General features: G+C 34.5%; 1 protein-coding gene across 1 annotated transcript in view; it reads right to left on the bottom strand.

The window, feature by feature from the left end:
- The window catches only part of Pi3K68D (phosphatidylinositol-4-phosphate 3-kinase catalytic subunit Pi3K68D), a 60,432-nt gene that overhangs the window by 20,649 nt on the left and 17,181 nt on the right, over positions 1 to 22,602 (bottom strand). The window contains exons 14-21 of the mRNA XM_074176168.1: positions 21,861 to 22,155; positions 16,718 to 16,884; positions 14,868 to 15,093; positions 14,654 to 14,803; positions 9,081 to 9,456; positions 4,332 to 4,487; positions 4,129 to 4,279; positions 1,105 to 1,252 (exon numbers count right to left, since the gene is read on the bottom strand). Coding sequence (XP_074032269.1) covers positions 1,105 to 1,252; positions 4,129 to 4,279; positions 4,332 to 4,487; positions 9,081 to 9,456; positions 14,654 to 14,803; positions 14,868 to 15,093; positions 16,718 to 16,884; positions 21,861 to 22,155 — 1,669 coding nt within the window. The remainder of the gene's footprint in view (positions 1 to 1,104; positions 1,253 to 4,128; positions 4,280 to 4,331; positions 4,488 to 9,080; positions 9,457 to 14,653; positions 14,804 to 14,867; positions 15,094 to 16,717; positions 16,885 to 21,860; positions 22,156 to 22,602) is intronic.

A 22,602-nucleotide genomic window follows, 5' to 3' on the forward strand; every position in this document is an offset into this window, starting at 1 on the left:
CATCAGAAAGTCTTATTTTCACATAACACAGATAATTTAATTATTAAAATAATGACTGCGATTGTGATTCTTAAGATGTAGTAAAGTAAAAAAAATTGGGGGGGCGCTAGAAAATAATTAATTCTCAAAGTGGGCGGTATACAAAATAAGTTTGAGAACCTGGTCACTTCTAATCACTGTTACTTCTAATCACGCTGTTGGCCGTCCAAGAATGGTAACTCCTCGTTGTTTTCAACTTCATATGTAAACTTGATATTCAGGCATCTCTTGTTAAGATTTGAATCAAATTCTTCCACCTTTGACTTCTTTGTGTCGAAAATCACAAATGAATCATCTACAAATAGGATCCAAGTCGGTGGTAAATAATCCAACTCCTTTTTTGATTCCAATTCAAATTTGTTCATGAACAGATTAGCTATGAAGGTGGACAGTGGGTTTCCCATGGCCGTCACTTCTTGCTGTCTGTGGTATCAGTTGTTGAACTGTAAACAATTCCATCCCCTGCAGATTTTTGTTAGATGTGTGTGGTCTTTAACCACTTCTCCACTGAGACCAATGACTCTAAGAATATCCCTTGAATATTGATCAGCTCTTGGTATAGGAACGCTTGGAAACAACGATGATACAATAAATGGAGACCAGAAAAGTCTAGTGTCATTCAACATGCCTTCCCACAAATTTCTACTCGAAATCATTGATGTGTGTCAGAAGTCAGAAGACACCAATTTAAAGTTAGGAATTAGTTTTCTTCATCCCTTGAAGACGCCAACTTGGTTGGTGAAAGGCGCGTCGAGAATAGTATATTGTAGTTCTGGTGTTCGGTAAAAGTGCTTCTTTTGGAGTAGAAACTTTCCAATTGAGACCATGAAACTATCAAACGCTAATTATATGTTATCAATTGGTTTGAAAATATAAGAAATTGCCGACGACTCACGTTTGTATAGCTATCTCTCTACCTAGTGCAAAAGCTTTCTCTGATTAATCTGTTTTGTCTGAATTTTTCACTTATAGAAGAAATGAATGCAATTGAAAAGTGTGTGTTTTATTGCACCAGGTATTGGTGACGCATGTATAATGATTCGCTGCTCCAAATGTATAAAGTACCAAGAACAAGAATAAATTCCTATGATTCCTGATGATGTTGAACGCTTGACAACACAAATCGACAAACTGGTGGAACTTCTCCGTTGGCCTATCGCCCCCATTTATCACATACGCCATATCAGAGGTGAGAACGAAAGGAGCCCTATCCCTGAAAGAAATTAGGGTTCAAATAGTGCAAAAATTTACAGCCAGAGAAAACTGTATCGAAGCTATTTTCAAGATATATTGGTCATGGTTTGTAGATTTTCATGTCTAACATTTCGTCTACGGTAGACACACAAATCAAATTCCCAAACATTATGGAAAAATGTCTCTCAAGACATGTGGAATGTATGAATTTTCAACAAAATTTAATATGTTTCGTATTTCAATTATGTATATTTTCATCACCTATAACTACTTTTAGATCTACTCAATGTGTTGTGACAATTTCTATATCCTAAAGCACCTTCAAATGAATAAATAAGATTGAATTTGAAGTCAGAGCTACTACCCAAGACTATAAAGGGAGGCGATAGAGATTTAGAAACACAATATACAATTTCAACTGAAAGAAAGAAGGAATCAACATAAATAAAGTCTGACTACCTGCACTATACTAAAACCAATAATGATTGAGAGTAGAAGTAAGCCCAGTTGACAGCAAATCGAGGGCGTGCTTATTAATTTTATAGAGGGTTAAGAATGAAAGAAAAATTCTTAGTACAATTAGTTAAAATATTCATACACATTTTTCTCTAACTATTCTCAAGCTTTCGAGTAACTTAAACTCATCGTCAGGGGTACTAGAAAATACAAATTACAAATTTTTGATAATAGAAAGAAAGAAATTTATTGATTCATGGACCAACTACATGGTATCGAACATGTCAACTTATACTTAGAATATAGAATATAATATAAATGTAAATGTACAAATTTTCGTCTAATCTTCAACCTCAAATTCGTCACTGTTGCTACCGCTATCATCAAAGTGAATTATGATTGGTTCAATATTCTGTTCAATACGGTTGTCTACGTCCCACATTTTTTGCTCCTCTTTTAAAACATGCTGCATGCATTTCTTCCAGTCTTCTGCAGAAACAGTTCGAATAGCTTCTTGTAGGTGATGTTTTACGTCCACTGATTTAAATGTTCTGTTTTCTCGTGCCACATATCCTTTTACTTGCGCCCAGATTAATTCCATTGGGTTTAATTCGCAGTGGTATGGTGGTAACCTTAAAACTATAATTCCACGACTTAACGCCATTTCATCCACTGCGAATTTTTTATATTTGTCTGTGTAATTTTGTTAGCTGAAGTAGTTCTGCCTTTAAACTATCTTTGTTATATTGGATGTTCTTATTAATTAACCATTCTTCAATTGCTGCTTTTTTCCATGATTGTTTCGGTAATGGTTCTAAATGTCGACTATGGTATGGGGCATTGTTCATGACGATGACAGACCCAGGTTCCACAAGTTGAATGATGCCTTCAAACCATTTTTCAAACACCTCCGCATTCATCTCTTCATGATAGTCGCCTGTTTTCTTAGATTTAAATATTAATTCACCATTTGGTAAAAATCCACTGTCGCTTCCTATATGCATAACTATCAGACGACTACCTTTTCCAGATGGCTGTTTTAACCCAACTGACAAACCTTCATTAAAGGCTTGTCGTGCACTTGTTATATTACCATCCTGCCATACTTTTTTGACCGTACATCCTTGGTTAACCCATATCTCGTCCATGAAGTACAATTTTTTTTTGAGCTTCCGAAATTCATCAATTTTTCTTAGATAGTTTCTTCTCCATGCTATTATTTCTTGACGTTCAATGAGAATGCTTTTCCTGTCAACTTTTCCGTACGTAAATTTCATTTTGCGTACAAGTTTCCTAAAAGTTTCTTTACCCATTTTTGGGACCAATTCATGATTGCTAAGTGCCTCCAGAACTGTTTGTAGTGTGGGCAGCTCATTTCTGAAAAAGAAACTGTGAATAGTTCTGCGTATACTGGTTTTGGCTTCTTCATCAACTGTGATTTTTTCCGTCCGCTACTAGTTTTTGGCGTTTATACGTCCCCATGAATTTCTGCTTCTCTTAGTATTTTGTAAATCGATGATTTTGGTATACTGGTATAATCAGAGCACATATCAACTAATTTATCTTTTGTAATTGTGGAACTTAATGATGTAGAAATGCCCGGTTGGTTATTTGGAGGTACACACGTAGAATTACAGCACATATATGTACAAAGTCATCTTTTGGTGGCTGATGATCTCTTTCAAGACAGTGAAATACTCGCAGTACAATTTGTTTTTCTCTTACTGACCGAGACTCCGACCGTTTTACCTTTTTCGACGAGGAAGGCCCGACCATGTCTCCCATTTTTTGAGTAGTTTGAGAACGGTGTAGAAATATAATTATGTAACGCTTAAACACTTATTAGTACTATTATTTTCACCAATTGTTATCACAACACGTCGATTGCTGACTAACTTAACTGTAAAACGTACAATTCAAGCTGTATAATTCACAAACCAATGATACGCTCATGGATGCAAGTACTTTAGTGAGGACTGCAACGATGAGATGGAAGTTAAGGTAAAGTGACAAAGACAGAAATATCGTTGCGTACAGCGTTGCCACTAGTTGTAATAAATACCTAACACTATACAGAAAATAATGAATTTTAACTGATCAGTAATCAGGAAATGTATAAGTATTACTCATTACAAGCTCATTACTGATTTTTGTCATAAATAATACCTTTCAATCGTACTAGTATTGAGTATTATCTATAATTGGCCACAACCTACAACTCTACTGCTTACTATATTTTGATTCTGCTATAAACTGGTAACGTAAAATTTAGATATGACAACGCGCTTTACTCTCAATCATTATTGGTTTTTCTATAAACGCCCACCAGTCGTTTACGAAACGTCAGACATTAAACCAGCAGACTACAGCCAACTAACACGGAAAATAACTCTGACATATGTTAGAGCCGTTGAAAATATGTGATTCAATTTATTTTACCTCTTGAAGTTGCCAAACATTTGTGCATCCCCCAAAAATTTACCAAAGTCGATATGGAAGAGATGACCAGACGTTTTCAACATAATATTATCGTTATGTCTATCACAGATACCTAATATATAGGTGATAACGCAGTATCCGGCGCACGAAGCTAAAACGAAAGGTGTCATTTCTATTTCATAAACAGCAGTCTAAAAAGCTACCTGTGAAATTTTGCACAGCCCTAGCATATTCCAATTCAGACGGATTGTGCTTAGCTAACCATTCGGCGATTGGCTTGTCTTTGAAAGACCCTCCTAAACCATGTTCCACTTGTATTTTGCGCAAAGTTTCTGCTTTCGTCACCATTTCGATCATACCTACGAATATATAGGAGCAAAAATAATAATTTACTTTTTCACATACAAATGAAAATTGTCATCGAACAAGTGTCGCAGAATGAAACCATTTCACTCGAACAAGTTGTTATACAGAAATGTAAAAGTTGGAGCTAAAAGTTCGTAGGATAACGTATAAAAAAATGTTTCATAAAATGTAATTTCATTATTCAATTTTTAATTTTTTTTTATTAAAAATATAACAACAGCGTACAGTTCAACATAGATCAGCAAAAATGCTGGTCTCGGGATTCACAAACATTCAACATGACAAATGAAACACAAAAACTAGTAAACCACTACAAAGCTCATAGTAGTATCACATCAAACATGTGCCTCGAGGCTCGGATGTTCTTTTAAACTATTGATGAATGCACTATAGCCCGGCAACTCACGTATATGGACAGGTAATTCATTGAAGACTTTTATTATAGCCTGTGTAAAAGGATTGTATAATCCTTTGTTCGTTCTTACCATGCTCAGGTGTAAGTCATTTCTACCCCTTCTATCATACTCATAAAACTGGTTGTTGACTAGTATAGGGGTCTCCAAACTTTGAAGTCTTCAGACCATAATGATTTTTTCAGTTTGTTCCAAGGGCCAATTTCTGCCCTTAATTATATTTCTAGACTAGGATAGTCGCAAAGTGCGTGACCTAAGCTTTTTTGCATTTCAATTATTATTGTGTATTGTGAGACTTAACGACATCTAGTGGCGAGTAGTGGTACTATGTACTATCTTTTTTAGCTACCCGCTAGGTGGCATTAGGCGTAATTAAATATTTGGAATTACCGCGTTGGTTCGAGAATACTCTGGTTCTAGCTAGTGTATTCCGATCACCTCGAGATGGCAGTAATAATTGCATATAAAAATGCTAGCGGCGCAACTGCGAGTTAGTCTGCGTATGAAAGGCGAAGGAAGCGAAACCGTCTATTGTGAAATACAGTAACACCGGTCAATAAAAGTATTTTGATTTGATTTATTGTTTTCATGTGTGATTTGTTAGTATGGAAAAGAAACGAAAAATCAACAGTGAATGCAGAACGTTCCAAGAAAAATGGAACTTTCGGTATTTTGTGATCGAGTCCAGTAATAGGGCGCTATATTTAATTTGTAATGAAACCATAGCTGTTCTCAAAGACTATAACATTAAACGACTATGAATCGAAACATCTTCAAAGTTACTCCAAGTATACAGGAAGTTTGCGGAAGGAAAAATTTGAAGCTTTGAAACGCGGACTGAAATCGCAGCAATCTTTGTTTACCAAATCGAATACCGACCAAGAGTCTGCAACTCGCACCAGCTTTCGTGTGGCTCTTGAAATCGGAAAACGTGGCAAACCATTCACCGATGGAGAAATGATAAAAAATGCCTGATTGCAGTAACCGAAAAAATATGCCCCGAAAAGGTAAATTTATTTAAAAGTATTAGTTTGTCAGCAAACACCGTGGCTCGGAGGGTGCAAGACATCGCAGAAAATATATCATCTCAACTGTCTGACAAAAATGGACATCATGAGTGGTTTTCTCTAGCATTGGATGAGTCAACGGATGTGTCAGATACTGCTCAGGTGTTGATTTTTATTCGCGGAGTAGATAAAAGCTATGAAGTGTATGAAGAACTTCTTGATATTGATAGTATTCACGGCACGACAACTGGGGCAGATATTTTTAAGGGAGTTGAAAATGCCATTATTAAAAAGAACCTTCGATGGAAAAATTTGAAATCTATAACAACTGATGATGATCAAATCCTTCAGGCAGAAAATAATATTATTTCAATCGCCATTACGTAAAAAAATGTTTCAGACATTTTGAAACATGTCAAATATTCAGCCACACTACAGAGACTGAATTTCCCGTCAATTTTGCAATCGAAACTTTGAGTGCTTTGAAGATAAATTTTGATACTCGTTTTTCAGATTTTGATGTCATTGCGAATGAAATTAAGCTTTTTCAAAATCCTTTAGATTCTGACATTAAAACCCTGACTCCGTAAGTCCAAATGGAAATTATTGATTCACGGTGCAGTGATATGCTTAAAAACAAATATCAAAATTCATTTTTGTTGGAATTTTATAAGAGTCTTCCACTGGAACAATTTGATAATTTGCATAAATTTGCTTGTGGGTTGTTTTCTGTTTTTTGTACTACTTACTTGTGTGAGAAAACGTTTTCCAAGATGAAGTACACAAAGAATGTTTACAGATCTCAATCAACCGATGAGCATCTTAAATCTTTTTTGATAATTGGTACAAGTAAAATTGATCCACAACTACAAAGTATTGTCGGTGGAAAATCACAATTACATAAATCTCATTAGTGTTTTTGTTTTACTGTGATTCATTTCAATTATTTGTTAGTTATTAAAATGCTTAAACTTAGATACTTAAGTTAAGTTTTCTGTGTCATCATTTCTGTGGTTAAGTTTTACCTTGCAAGTAAATAAAACCGAGTAATTATCATTCTGTGTTTTCTTCTTCAAGTTATCACAGCAATAGTAACAACAATTAGGTAATCATTGGCTGTCGCGGGCCGGATTGATGACACTGGCGGGCCGGATTTGGCCCGCGGGCCGTAGTTTGGAGACCCCTGGACAAGTAGATCGTTGTTGCTTTTGATTATTTTGTTTTTTATTTTATATATGTTCTTGCATTGCTCAAGTTTAAGTAGATATTCAATTGGGTGTAAATCAGTCTGTGAGAATAAATTATTTGTGTGGATTTGAAATAAAATTTTTATCGATTTATTTTGTAGCATTTGATTTTTTTTGAAATTAGTAATGCCACAATTACCCCATATAATTAACAGATACCTAAGATTTGCCAATATATATGCATTGTAAATCAAGTATCTATTACTGAAACTCAAGTAACTGCAACACCTATATAGAGCTCCTAATATTGGTACAATTTTATCATTAATATGTTCTATGTGTCCTGACCAGTTTAACCTATTATGAGTCCCAAATACTCGGTTTTTACAACATTCATCAAGGGTAAGTTATTTATTCTCAATTCAATATTTCCACAAATTCTATTTTTTTGTTTAAATAGCATGTAAACGGTTTTTGCAGAGTTCACCTCAAGTTTATGTGCGAGCCAGTTTGAGTATTTAGAGAGATCTTCATTAACTGTGTTCTCCAGTAAATGTAAATCATATCTGCTGTACAAAAGGACCCTGTCATCGGCGAACGAAAAATACCTTCCCTTAAGCCCGGCCTGCCTCAGTGACAGTAACATCAGTGTATACAACAGGGGTCCTAAAATGGATCCCTGTGGTACGCCACAATTATTTTTTATATGCTCACTCATGCTCTCACCAACAGCGACAAACTAGGATCTTTACTTTAAAAATGTCTCAATGATAGAATTAGTTTTGCCCCTTATACCCATGCAACATAGTTTGTTCAGAAGAACAGTATAGTCAACAACGTCAAATGCCTTTCTTAAATCAATGAACACTGCAATAACCATTCCTTTTTCATCCAATTCCGCTGTAATATTATGAATGAAATCTGCTGCTACCCTTGATAAAACCATACTGGCACTCATCAAATCCCACATAACCATCAACAAAGTCCATTATTCTTGTCTATATTATAGTTTCAATAATTTTAGAGAATGAGCACACAATTGTTAAAGGTCTACAATTTTCTAAGTTTTTGTTATCACCACCCTTAATATTGGTATTACTTTTCCAGTCTTCAGTATCTCAGGAAATACCCCCGCTTTGAAAATATCGTTTATCAAATTAACGAGTATAGAAATGACATTTTTTTCAATTAATATTATGTCTTCAACGGATATGCTGTCGTGCCCTGCGGCATAGTTTTTATTGAGTGCATCTATGACTTCAGATACCTCTTTAGGATTGGTTTCCTTTAGGAATACTGAGTTGCCACACGATAGTTCCTCAAAATCTACACTTTAATAACTATATTGGAAATAATTGATTGACCTATGCTAGTAAAATACCTGTTGAACATATTTGCCACCTCTTGAGGGTCAGTGATAGTTCTATCATCTGTAACTAATTTAACTGACTCGTTTTTTTCCTTCTTTATATTTATTATCGTGTTTATTACTCTCCATTGTTTTTTTGCATAGTTACCTGCTTTTTACCATTCTGCTTTGAAATAAATTGATTTTTGTTTCCTTATCTCATTGGTAACTTTATTTTTCAATACTTTAAAGTCCATCCACAGTTTATTTATATTTTCAGAATTTGGATATGTTCCATATATTTACGATTTGTCTGAGAACAGGAAAAAGTCGCTGGGGGTCAGACCTGGAGAATACGGTGGAAGCCCAGTTCATGGAATTTTGCCATGGTTTTCATTGATTTGTGACATAGTTTTTTCTTTTTCATGATAGTCGATGAATATTATACCATATGCATTCCAAAATACTGATACGATAACCTTGGCGTACTATAAAAATAGTATTAAAAATTGTATGACCGCTATAATCGTTATATCGCCCTCGAAAGCAACTATATCGAAAAATTAAACAAGTTTTTTAAAAAAATCTTCTATGTTAGCCTACAAACTTTTTAGCCCAACTGTTATCTTACCTTTCTTTTTGGAAGTCGGTATACAAGTAAACGCCACCATCCTCAGATCCAATCCTTTGTTCAACCACAGTTTATCCATCAGTCTTATCATCTGCAAGGTCAGCATATCCTGCTGCAGGTCGTCGCCAACTTTGTAAATCGCCGCTCTAAGCGAACTGTCTTCCATCAAAAAGTTGATTTTCAGCGGCAGAGTATTCGAATTGAAATATGACGATGACTGAATGTCTACACCTTTAACTCTCAAAGTGGGCGACAACGGCAGGCTTGTGGTGGTTTCCTGGAGGTCTTTGTGGATTTGTCCGAGGGCGTTGTGGAGTACGGTCAAACGATGAGACTCTTTGGTTTTCTTCACTTCTTCCGCTATATCGTTGAGTTTCTGTAGCAACAAACAGAATAGGCTCATTTTCGAAAAAAGATTTCTAAGTGAATCCGATGCTTCAGAAAATAGTCACAAAGAAACAGTTGAGCGGAAGAGCAATTTCTGCCTTGATGTATCATGCGCAGACGTTGAATTCTGCCATTTGTTAGGTTAGATTAGTATCTCTTGTACTGAGTAACCTTTCAATAAAATCATTTATTATTATTAATATTAAAAAGGGCGTGACGTCACCGGATATACTAAAAGCGGGCACGGCTAAGAATCGCCATTGGTTTCAGTTGTTTCTGTGTAAGAGGTGTAGTCTCAATTCTTCCATATAAATAACAGCCTTGTGTTTTTTTTTCTGAAGAAAAACAAAATTTTAATTTTATTTTGTCTCAATAAAAATATGATAAATGAGCTTCAGTTTTATACAATCTCGAGGAATAACTCAGTTCAGGTTTTCACTGTCAAAAGAACTGGGCAATTTATTAAAATTATGAAAATATAATTGTTAAAATAAAAACTATATAATACATTTTTCTTTTCACTTGTTTTCATTTTGTATAATAATGAAGGAAAATAAAATCAGTAACTGCAAATATAGTAATGTTGGTCATTAAATTGACATCCATCATTTTGACCCAGTTCAGAATCAGAAATGTCCTTCCAGTAGTAAATAAGTTCAATGTTTTTTATGGTATTTTTCCAATATTCAATGAGATTCGTTAATTTTTGTAGATGTAATATATTTTTTGTAATATTTGAATTATTGAATTTAAATCAATAAATTTTAGGATTGAGGGTAGGTATTATAATTCACATAAGAAATATTATAACCTTCGTTATTGTGCTCTCAATATAATTTTATTGGTTTTCACATAATATATTTTTGCTCTCAAAATGATCCAATACATATTATTTTTGAAAAAATGAAAACGAGATGTATATTTCACTAGTACGGACTTCCATTGTCTACTAAATGATTTGAAATCCCTGAAACAACTAGAAAAAAAAAAAAACAGCAGCGTGAGACCTTCCATCAATTTCACAATGGAGAAGGAAATCCACAACGAATTGCCATTCTTAGACGTATTGGTGAAGAGGACCGAGACTAAGTGGGAAACACATCTGTATACCGAAAACCCACTCATACAGGACAGTATCTGAACCACGAATCCAACCACCATCAATCGACTAAAAGAGGAATCATCAAGACTCTATTAGACCGTGCTTTTGGGCTTTGTAATACGAAGGAAGGTCTCGAGAAGGAACTAGACATCATCAAAAATGATCTTCAACGGAATGGCTACTCCAAAGCGATGGTAGAAAAGACTTTGGCTAGAAGATAGCAGGAGCCTCGCATGGAAGAGAAGCCGTCACAACCAGTGCTTGCACTTCCCTACATCAGAGGATTATCGGAGAGGATAAGAAGAATTGGTTCCAAGTACAACATCAGAACCTGCTTCAGATCCGGTAACACTATCCGTAGCAGCCTCACGAAAACCAGGCCACCAAACGCGGACTGCGATTCCAAGAATTGTATTTACCGGATACCCTGTGAGTGCGGAAAATCCTATATTGGTAAAACTAAGAGGCCATTGAATGTTCGCATTGCCGAGCACAAGAAACACACACAGCGAGGGGAAACCAGCAAATCAGGAATAGCAGACCATGTTTGGACCCATCAACACAACATCGAGTGGTCCCAAGCTGAGATCTTGCACATAGAGGAACATTGGTTTAGGAGAAAATTCAAGGAAGCCGCATACATGGTGTCCAACAACGTATTCAGCCAAGCCAGCATAGAAATACGCAACATATGGAAACCCATCATCAAGCGAAAAATGGCCAACTCCCGCCAAACTGTCATCTCCCACGGAACCATTGAAGCGGAAAATGGAAAGCTGGAAAAGTGAAAGTACTCGAACGACCTATAAATAGTCATCTCTCGGAGGAATCAGTCCAGTCATCACCCGAAGACGATTGTAGATACTAACAATCGAAACGTCGTGAACTAACGTGACTTGGAATGTCTCCACTCTTTTTTTTTTTTTATTTTCTTTTTTCATTTCTATATTTTATTTATTCAATTGTTCTATTTTTACTTGTATTTTATTTCACTATTATTTCATTTCAGGTTTATTTGGGTTAGTATAATTGTTATTTTCAGCTATTCATTTTTTTTTTTTAGTTTCAGGGATTTTAAATCATTTTATATAGTAGACAATGGAAGTCCGAACTAGTGAAATTCATCATGAAACATTGTCAATCACCTTCAAACAAACGAGATGTATATATTTTGAAGAAATTTAGAGTGGATCATCCTAATGTAAGTACATTACATTTATTTCAAAGTATTAATGAAATGAATATATTTATAACTATTTACGAACAGGATGGACAAAACTCTATTTATTACCTAAACATATCATTATACACAAATGTATGGCTATACTTTTATTTCTCATTGGTGCAAAAAATTAGAGCTTGGATATTTACACTTTAGAAACGCTTTTAATCATTGAAATTGATAAAAAACTCAGTGATCTTTATTTTTATGGAAATATTCCATGACCATGGATAAAGCTAATTGTAGTAAATTACTTATGACTATCCTGATAAAACTTTTATGGACTATACACGTCTTCATTCAAACCTCAAACAATGAACGCTTCACTTTATAATACTTCAGACGTGTACCTGCCGACATATCTCGTGACTTCATACTAACTTTCAACAAATGCACAATTTTGAAGTCGTGTATCTTGATATAACGGTAAATACAATCGATTTGAAATGTTTGCCTTCGTATAATGGGTCACAAACACTATCGAATATATGAAAAATGATCCTTATTACTTAACGGAAAAAAAAATTCTTGAGTACTGTTCAACACGTGTTCAGACGAAAAATATCAATTGAAACAGCATCCTGTCACTTACTACATTATTAATATGACGAGATTAACAAAAATAATTATGTTCCCTCATAATTTTGATAAGGGAATTTCATCAGTTTGGACTTCCATTGTCTAATATAATATAAATTGATGTGAAATTCCTGAAAAATATTAACAAGATTAACCGAAAATAACAATTTAATTTGAACAAAAAAAACTGAAATTACAAAGAAATAACATTAAACCAAAAACAGCATCAACAAAAATTGTAAAATAAAAATTACAATTTTTGTGAATAATAATTTTTAATTTTCAGCTTTTATTATTATTTCAACTATTATTTTTTGGATGTTGTTTTTGGTTTTATGTTATGTTAACCGAAAATAACAATTTTATGTTATGTTATGTCAATCGAAAATTAAAATTTTATTTTAACGAAAAAACTAAAATTACAAAGAAATAACATAAAACCAAAAACAATATCAAAAAAATAATAGTTGAAATATTAATAAAAGCTGAAAATTAAAAATTATTATCAACAAAAATTGTAAAATAAAAATTACAATTTTTGTTAATAATAATTTTCAATTTTCAGCTTTTATTATTATTACAACTATTATCTTTTGGGTGTTGTTTTTGGTTTTATGTTATATTAACCGAAAATAACAATTTTGTTATGTTATGTCAACCGAAAATAAAAATTTTATTTTAACGAAAAAACTGAAATTACAAAGAAATAACATAAAACCAAAAACAATATCAAAAAAATAATAGTTGAAATATTAATAAAAGCTGAAAATTAAAAATTATTATCAACAAAAATTGTAAAATAAAAATTACAATTTTTGTTAATAATAATTTTCAATTTTCAGCTTTTATCAATATTTCAACTATTATTTTTTGGATGTTGTTTTTGATTTATGTTATTTCTTTGTAATTTCAGTTTTTTTGTTCAAATAAAATTGTCATTTTCGGTTAATCTTTTCAATATTTTTCAGGAATTTCATATCAATTTATATTATATTATACAATGGAAGTCCGAACTGATGAAATACACCACGAAACATTGTCAACCATCTTCAAACAAACGTTTGATACGGAAAGTTTCAAAATTCTGAGCGATAAATTGTCATTTTTAGAGCTTCCATCTAAATAAGAGAAGTTTGTCGGAGTCATATATGACGAATATAACTTGGGGTGCCACGGGGTTCAGTTCTCGGCCCTTTGCTGTTGTTTTTATATGTAAACGATTTGCCACAGTATCTAGACGATGTTCATATAAAAATGTATGCTGATGACATGACGATATTGGGACACAATTTAGATAAATTTGAAACTGAATTAGAGGCGGTCGTAAAACAATTTTCAGCTTGGTGTCAAAGAACGAAACTAATGCTAAACATGTCAAAAAAATCTAAATATATTATTGTAATATATGCTACGTTGTGAATGCACCTTAACAGGATCCTGACAATTGACAGTGCCTAGAGGGTTACGAGCAATTGAGGTTCTGTGGTTGGGGGTATTGGGAAGAATATGTTGGGTAATGGCGTGGGCCAGATTCTGTATTGTGATGTTCCGAGTTTTGATAATAAATAATTATAGTTAAATTGGACCTTTTGTTGTGTGAATATACAATAGTTTGGCGACGAGTCAGGAGTCTGCCATAAGTCAGGTCAGTGAAAGAGAAAATTGTCGGCTGAAAGTAAAAAAAAAAGATGTCATTTGTGGGATCTTGGAAAAAAGCTAAGTGAGAAGGAGTGTAGTAATATATGCAACGTTGTGAATGCACCTTAACAGAATCCTGACAATTGACAGTGCCTAGAGGGGTACTACCAATTGAGGTTCTGTGGTTGGGGGTATTGGGAAGAATATGTTGGGTAATGGCGTGGGCCAGATTCTGTATTGTGAATTGTGATGTTTTGAGTTTTGATAATAAATAATTATAGTTGAATTGGACCTTTTGTTGTGTGAATATACAATAATTATATGGGAAAAATAAGGTCTCAAAACTGTACCTTGTGGAACAATTGTTTTAAGGCTACTATAATAGTCGTCAATACTAATAAATTGGTTTCTATTTGCTATAATTCTTCATTAGTCCTGCGATTCAACCTCTTAAGGAATTGTTTGCTAGATTTGAGTAGCTTTTGATGGCAAACGGCTTCGAATACCACAAACTTTGAAGACTTTTCTCAATAGTTCTATACATTTTTGTGTTTATTGCTTCACTAGCATCATCCGTGGATCCAACTCAATTATTTGGCCACAAGCAACAACATATTCCAACAAATTTAATTGAACATTCCTTACCTTGACCAAAGACTGTTGGTACAAGAAACAATCCCCCAAAGATTTGCCACTCACAGCCAATAGAGCTCTTAACAGTAGTTTCAGTCTTCGATGATACCTAACCTCACTTATTCCCGTGTCTTCCTTGTTATTCACCTCTGACGCACAATTCTGAAATATACATGGAAGGAATATACATGGCGAACTAAAGAAACACGTTCAGTTGAACCAATACCTGAGGCGAATCTCCCGGTAAGCTGTGACACAACAACCAGAATAGATAGTGAGCGAATCTTGGGGACCTCAAAGCCCTCTCGAGTAGGAACTGGGCCAGTGGAGAATTCTCGTATGTTTCGTGTCTTAAGGCTACGACTAATTGGGGTAAATAGTCTATCAGTTCGTCATTCTTGAGACCTCTTATCCAGTGTATGGCCATCTTTCGAACCTCCAAATCTGGGTACCTAGATATTCGTTATAGATACAATTTTACTTGGTTTTATTATGGGACACCTCCATGCAGTCTGAGCTGCCACTGATACAAGAAATCATTCTGGAGCCTTAAAATCAATTTTCCTACTGGGAAGGTTCTTTCAATGGTGCTAACCTAAGTTTTTTCATGTGACTGTCAAAAATCTCCAATTCCATAATTTTTATCCTCAAAAATGAGCTGTTAGCCGTGGTCCAATGGAGAGATTGGTTCCAAATGTCACACATAACTGCGATTGATTTCTTTAGTAATAGTTGGTAGCCATGCATTTCGAACTCCAAGCTAGTAGACTCATAAATGGGTCTACCATCAATAAAGAGCGTAACAACAACAAACAAGTCGCAATTACCGCTGCAAATGTTCATCACAGTTATGATCAAAAGTTTGAAGTCGGTCCTTTAAATAGACCTTGGCTACCTATACTGGATGACCACAGTTTCCATTTGACTTCCCGCCGTAAAGGCTTGAAACTTCAGTTTTTTACTTATTCAATAGTAAAGATAGTGAGTTTTGTAATACCGGAAAACTTTTTCCTAGAATCATAATCTTTGGATTATTATAGAAGGGACCTAATTTTCGTGGGTTACATGTTACATTAACTAATCTGCTTTCATAATGACGTTTTTCTCAGTTACTGCTTCGATGTATTTTGTACATTTAAGCTTTCTAACTGAAAATAAAAATTCAAGATCCGGCGTGGTATTAGCCGGGGACTAATGAATAAGAAAATCAAATGATAAAATCAGTAACATACAGGGTGGGTTATCGAAAGCTTGACATGGAGGTTTTGGGTACTAAGCTTGCAAATCCGAAAAAACGCTCAGACAGGTCGATTTTTATTGGGAGGGGGACATTTTTCCCCTTTTACAGCATCGTCACTTCAACCCCGGAACAGAGGGGTGAACAACCCTTGGAATTTTAATAGGGAATAGGGGGCGAGTCGCACATCTTTTGAAAGATCTTGGAGTTCTCTAAACAATGGTGTACATTTTTTAAAATTTTGACGTATTTAAAAGAGTTCTTTCCGATAATTAACTTTTTCAATATTGTTAATAGCAACAAATTGTTGTACGCCATTGCTCATTTGGAACTCTTTCATTCGTTTCTCAAGCTACTTTTTTGTTAATTTTTTTAGTTCTCTGATAAGAGGACTATTACAATTGAGAAATGGTTAAAAATGCTGTTCCTATTTCTCATTTTTATGTTAAAAGTGATATCTACATTACTACTAGTAGTAAGTGCCGTAAAGTGTTGCTAAAGAAACGATGGTTTACACAACTGCAGAGAGGGTTGAGTTGATTGAACTGCGACCCGCCCCCAGTTCCCTATTGAAATTCCAAGGGTTGTTCACCCCTCTGCTCCGGGGTTGAAGTGACAACGCTGTAAATGGGAAAAAAACTGTCCCCCTCCCAATAAAAATCGACCTGTCTGAGCGTTTTTTAGGATTTTCAAGATTAGTACCCAAGACCTCCATGTCAAGTTTTCGATAGCCCACCCTGTATATTGACATCAAACCAATACTAAGGTTTTAAATAATGTTTAAATAATCGATTTTGAACGATAGGTTATTCAGTTGTTGCGAAAAGAAAGATACTTACACAGGTAATAATAGTTCCAACGCTTGTATGGGTCTCAATCTGGTCCAATTGTGCAGCATCCCGTGTAAATCTGGTAACTGCACATATTCCCAGCTGTGAGCAGCTAGAAGAACCTTTGGTAGAGCTGCAGGAAGGTGATACAAATAGTGTCGTTTCTCCCAAAGAATCTGAAATAGTATTACAATTTTTCACCACGATTTCAAATGCATCTGTTGATGAAAAACAAGTTGATTACGGATGCAATTCACCTTCTTAAAGGGTACTTCTTGTGCTGATATCAATATGGACTTGAACATTCACAATGTGGATGAGCAATACAGAAGAAATCAAAATATATCTAATGATTCCAGAAAATATTATTCTGAATGTGTTGAAACTTTGTACCAAATTTTGATAATTCGAAGTTCGTGAGTACCTCCTTAGGCTGGTTAACGGAAATTATTAGTTATGAACTTTGTCCCAAAATATTGTTTCAAGACAGAAATACGAGGACTGTTCAAAAAATAAGGTGGATTTTCATTTTTCTCAAAAAATATTTATTTATTCATCAATTTCTACTTTGTCCCCTTCAAAATAGTCCCCCTCATTCACTTGTGGCAGCGTTTTTTTTTTAATTTTTGAAGCAGTTCTGATATGCACTTTTTGGTATGTCTCTGACGTCTCTCAGCCGTCCTTTCATAGGCCTCTTCAATCTTGAGAACAGGAAAAAGTCGCAGGAGGCCGAATCCGGTGAATACGGTTGCTGAGGCATGTTTACAGTGTTGTTTTTGTCCAAAAAATTATGAACAAACAATGACGAGTGAACACGTGCATTATCGTAAAGCAAAAACCATGAATTGTTTTTCCACAATACCGGACTTGGGACTGCACAAAAAAGGTGACCTAAAAGTAGTTGACAACTGCAGGCAAATTTCTCTTCTCAGTTCTTTATCGAAATTGTTTGAAAAAATAGTGTCTACAAGAGTGATTTATCACTTAGAAAAGAACAAATTAGTAAGTACTTCTCAGCATGGTTTCAGGCAAAACAGGTCGATTGAAACAGCCTCGTGTCACTTGCTTAATTATATATATAAAGAGATTGACAACAACAAATATGTCTTATCATTATTTTTCGACTTGTCAAAAGCCTTTGATACAGTGTGTATTGAAACTTTAATAGATAAATTGGCGCCTCTAGGACTTCCAGCCAGTATAATAAAGTGGATACAATCATATATGACAGATAGAACCATGATAGTGAGATGCAATAATTCAATTTCACAGTCAGGCTGTGAAACTTGGGGTACCACAGGGTTCAGTTCTTGGGCCACTGCTGTTTCTTCTTTATGTAAATTATCTTCCACAATATTTAGAAAACATTCATGTTACCATGTTTGCCGACGACACAACGATAACAATATCCGATCAGGATGCAGAACAGCTTGCAGTTAAACTGGAAATGGTTGTAAATCAATTTTCATCCTGGTGTCAGAGAAATAAGTTAATTCTAAACACGTCCAAATCGGTAATAGTCAAATTTTTTCACCGAAAATTGTTACCCAACGAACTTTTTGTAATTGACGACATCCAATCCTCTATGGAAACTAAATTTTTAGGCACTCATTTAGATGAGAGTATAAATTGGGGTAGACACATTGAAAGTGTATGTTCAAAACTGAATAAAGCCTATTTCGCTATTAAACAAATGAAATCAACCTTGAATACAGCAGGCTTGTTAAGCATTTACTATGCTATGGCATATGCACATATTAATCTGAATATATTGGCATGGGGTCGAGCAAGAGAATTCTTGAGAGTGTTTGTTTCCCAAAAGCGTTTAGTAAGACTGATTTTTAACTTGAATTATCAAAACAGTTGTCGATCTATCTTTAAAGAAAATAAAATTCTTACGGTGCCTGCTGTGTACATTTTTCAATGTATTATCTTTGCCAAACAGAATATAGATAATTATCCGTGTAATTCTGAGAAACATGAATATAACACCAGACACGGCAACTTATTGAAAATTCCTAAACATAGAACGACATTCTATGAGAGGTCTCTGGATTACAATGTAATCATATATTACAATAAACTACCAGAATCACTCAAACGGACTGGAAGTAACATCATATTTCAAAAAAAAGTTTAAGACTTGCTATTAGAGAAATGCTATTATAGTTTCCAAGAATTTTTAGACGATAATTTCTGAAAAATAAAATATGAACTAGATCTGTATACGTTTTTATATATTTTAATTGTGTATGTTTTTATATGTATGTATAAATGTATTTCTTTTTTTTTTCTTTTTAGTGACGTCTTGTATAAATATTAACATGTTGAAATTTATACCTAGTATTAATTCTGATTATTGATTGACTTACCATATATACACTATGTATCGTGAATGGTGAATAAAATATTATTATTATTATTGGACTTTGGTTTCGATGTCATAACTATATATCCATGATTCGTCACCAGTTATGACTTTTTTAAGCAAATCTGGATCGCCGTTGACGTCATTTAACAATTCCTGAGCGATGCTTATCCAACGTTTTTTGTTGAAAATTCAGTAATTTTGGAAGAAACTTCACTGTCACACACATCACGCCCAAAATTTCCGAAAAAATTGCATGAGCATGAGCCAACCGATATGTGGACATCCTCGGCAACTTCTCTAATAATGATTCGAAGAGTCTTCATAACAATTTTCTTAACTTTCTCAGCATTTTCATCGGTTGCTGCATCGATCATCGTCATTCATATCTTCTCTACCTTCTGTGAAAAGCTTTTACCACTGGTGAACATTTTTATAACTCGGAGTAAAATCACCATATGCCACTGTCGAGATTTCGAGTGTTTATGACCATTTGATTCCTTTTTTCACACAAAATTTGATGCAAAGTTCAAAGATAATCGAACTTCGTTGAGTTTTATTTTTTTTCCAGCAATTAACTTGTGAAAAAATACAGAAAAATTGTGAAAAATGTCGAAAGGTAATATAACAACATAATACAATACAGATACACATACATACACAAATCCAAACATGAATGGGTACCGAATACTTCTGCAATTGTTCTGATGAAGAACGTATATTATATATGACTATGATCTTTATATTTAAGCTGCATAAAGGATTGCTACCCAATTACTTTCAAAAATTCTTATTGAGAAATAACGAAGTTCATGATTACAATATGAGAAGAAATAACAATTTTTACATTAATAAAACTAACACTAAATTTGGAATGAATAGTATATTTCATAAAGGCTTAAACGAATTTAATAAACTACCACAATTTGTAAAAGAATCTAATTCAATAAACCAATTTAAGTCATCATTAAAGAAGTATATTAGTGACAGCTCATTATGATATTTGTAATTTTTTATCTTTTAATGTGAACTATAGTAAAACCAATAATGATTGAGAGTAAAGCGCGTTGTCATATTTAAATTTTACGTTACCAGTTTATAGCATAATCAAAATATAGTAAGCAGTAGAGTTGTAGGTTGTGGCAAATTATAGATAATACACAATACTAGTACGATTAAAAGGTATTATTTATGACAAAAATCAGTAATGAGCTTGTAATGAGTAATACTTATACATTTCCTGATTACTGATCAGTTAAAATTCATTATTTTCTGTATAGTGTTAGATATTTATTACAACTAGTGGCAACGCTGTACGCAACGATATTTCTGTCTTTGTCACTTTACCGTAACTTCCATCTCATCGTTGCAGTCCTCACTAACGTACTTGCAGCCATGAGCGTATCATTGGTTTGTGAATTATACAGCGTGAATTGTACGTTTTACAGTTAAGTTAGTCAGCAATCGACGTGTTGTGATAACAATTGGTGAAAATAATAGTACTAATAAGTGTTTAAGCGTTACATAATTATATTTCAACACCGTTCTCAAACTACTCAAAAAATGGGAGACATGGTCGGGCCTTCCACGTCGAAAAAGGTAAAACGGTAAAAACGTAAACGGTAAAAGGTAAAACGAGTCTCGGTCAGTAAGAGAAAAACAAATTGTACTGCGAGTATTTCACTGTCTTGAAAGAGATCATCAGTCACCAAAAGATGACTTTGTGTTTGACATTACTCATGAAATTAATAGTGTTGTTCATATCAAACAAAAAGCTACGAGAAATCCTGACATTTTTCATATAAATTGTTTCCATACCAATTATGCTTTGAACAGTTCGATTCCTCGTATTCTGATGCTGGGAAATCAATATCACAATAACTTGGATCTGTTTAATGTATCACTTCAGGCCTTTAAAAATCAATTGAAAAGGCTATAGCGTTTTCGAAGCTTTTCTTGACCTTACCAGATTTGGTACATCTTTTTTCTTCTAAAGAAATGAATTTTAAACGTTCAAGCCAGTCTCAAATATACCTACACAGTAGGTTGAATAGACTGACGCCTATCTCCCTGGCTAATACCACGAAGGGCGTTGGATTATATCCGACAGGCGTCAGTGCAGGAATATTCACAGAAAATTTCCTGCATATGCAATTGGCAATACAACTGAAAGAGTCAAAGAGTCGAACTTCAATTATGGAACAGGCACACTTGCAGACCGGTTTCGGGCTCATTAGCCACTCGTCAGTGCAAGATAGTGGCCATCATCGACCTAAAGTCAACGATATTACATAATTGAATATCGGAATTCTTTCAGAGTATTTTATTCCTCTTCCTAAGTTGGAGCGAACATCAAAATGTCACTCCACCTAGTGAACGAGGTACTAACCAACTGCATATCCGTAATTTGCCCGATTTCTCTGAATAAAGGAGAAAAACTTTCTTATTAGTCAGTGGGCTATCTGTTTAAAAAAAATCTGTTTCACACTTGGGTAAATGTTTTGTAAAATTGCAATGTAGACATCAGACATGAGCATTCGAAAATACTTTGTAGTTCCTCACAGTTTGTTAAATATGTTTTTGTAGATTGGCTTTGCCAATGAATAAATGAATAAACATATGTTCGAGAGGAATGTACCAACTTAAAAAAAATCGCTAATTGAATGTAAGCATTCCACGAAATTTGAAAATCCACTTTATTTTTTGAACAGATCTCCTAGGTTCAATTATTCAGTTTTGTACTGAAGCATGATTCATCAAAAAATAAAAGTAATTTAAAATCACCTCTCGTATATCCGACGTAAACCTGTATAACAGATCCTGGTCACAAGCGTCCACTAAGAGCTGTTGCGTTTCATTGTCAAGACTGGAAAAATCTCCCTTGGTGACATCGTTGTACAAATCCGGAGAAATTGTAGGAAACTGTACTTTCGTGGGAGCGACGATTTCGATTCCAATCATCGGATGATCTGGGTCTGGATGGATTCCCATAGAAGGGGCAGGACCATAGATGTGATCGTTGATATAATTTGATTCTTTTGGCCAAATAGAAAGTAAGAGGCTACCTTGGGTCATCAAACTAGAGAAAAAATAACGAATCAAGTGAAGGTCAATATCAACGCTTGCCATTTTACTAAAACAACAGCAAAATATTAAACTGGCACTAATAATGACGGGCGACGCCATCTATGTGATCGACAAAGAACACAATCTACGAACATCATACATGAATGAGGTTCCTCAAGACGGCCAGTTGCAAAGACAAGCTTCTACATCGACAGCCGACAAGATTCGTCTTCTGTCTTCCACTGCAAGGCAACAAGTTGAAAACCTGAGACCAAACACGACGCATTTATGATTCAACAGCAGACAGCGCTGTATCGACCCACCATAGATCTTGTCAGTGCTGCTAGGCTGAACCACAAATGCATTGCTGGACTCAACTGTCCTTGATGGACAAGCCTGAGAGAGTAAGGGCGATGATGACTTCCCCTCCGAAAACGCCATCTATTGGATCGACAGGGAA

The sequence above is a fragment of the Leptinotarsa decemlineata genome, unplaced genomic scaffold, assembly GCF_025532065.1.
Source record: "Leptinotarsa decemlineata unplaced genomic scaffold, Ldec_3_MD MMD2_tig00001621_RagTag_RagTag, whole genome shotgun sequence".
NCBI classification, from domain to species: Eukaryota; Metazoa; Arthropoda; class Insecta; order Coleoptera; family Chrysomelidae; genus Leptinotarsa; species Leptinotarsa decemlineata.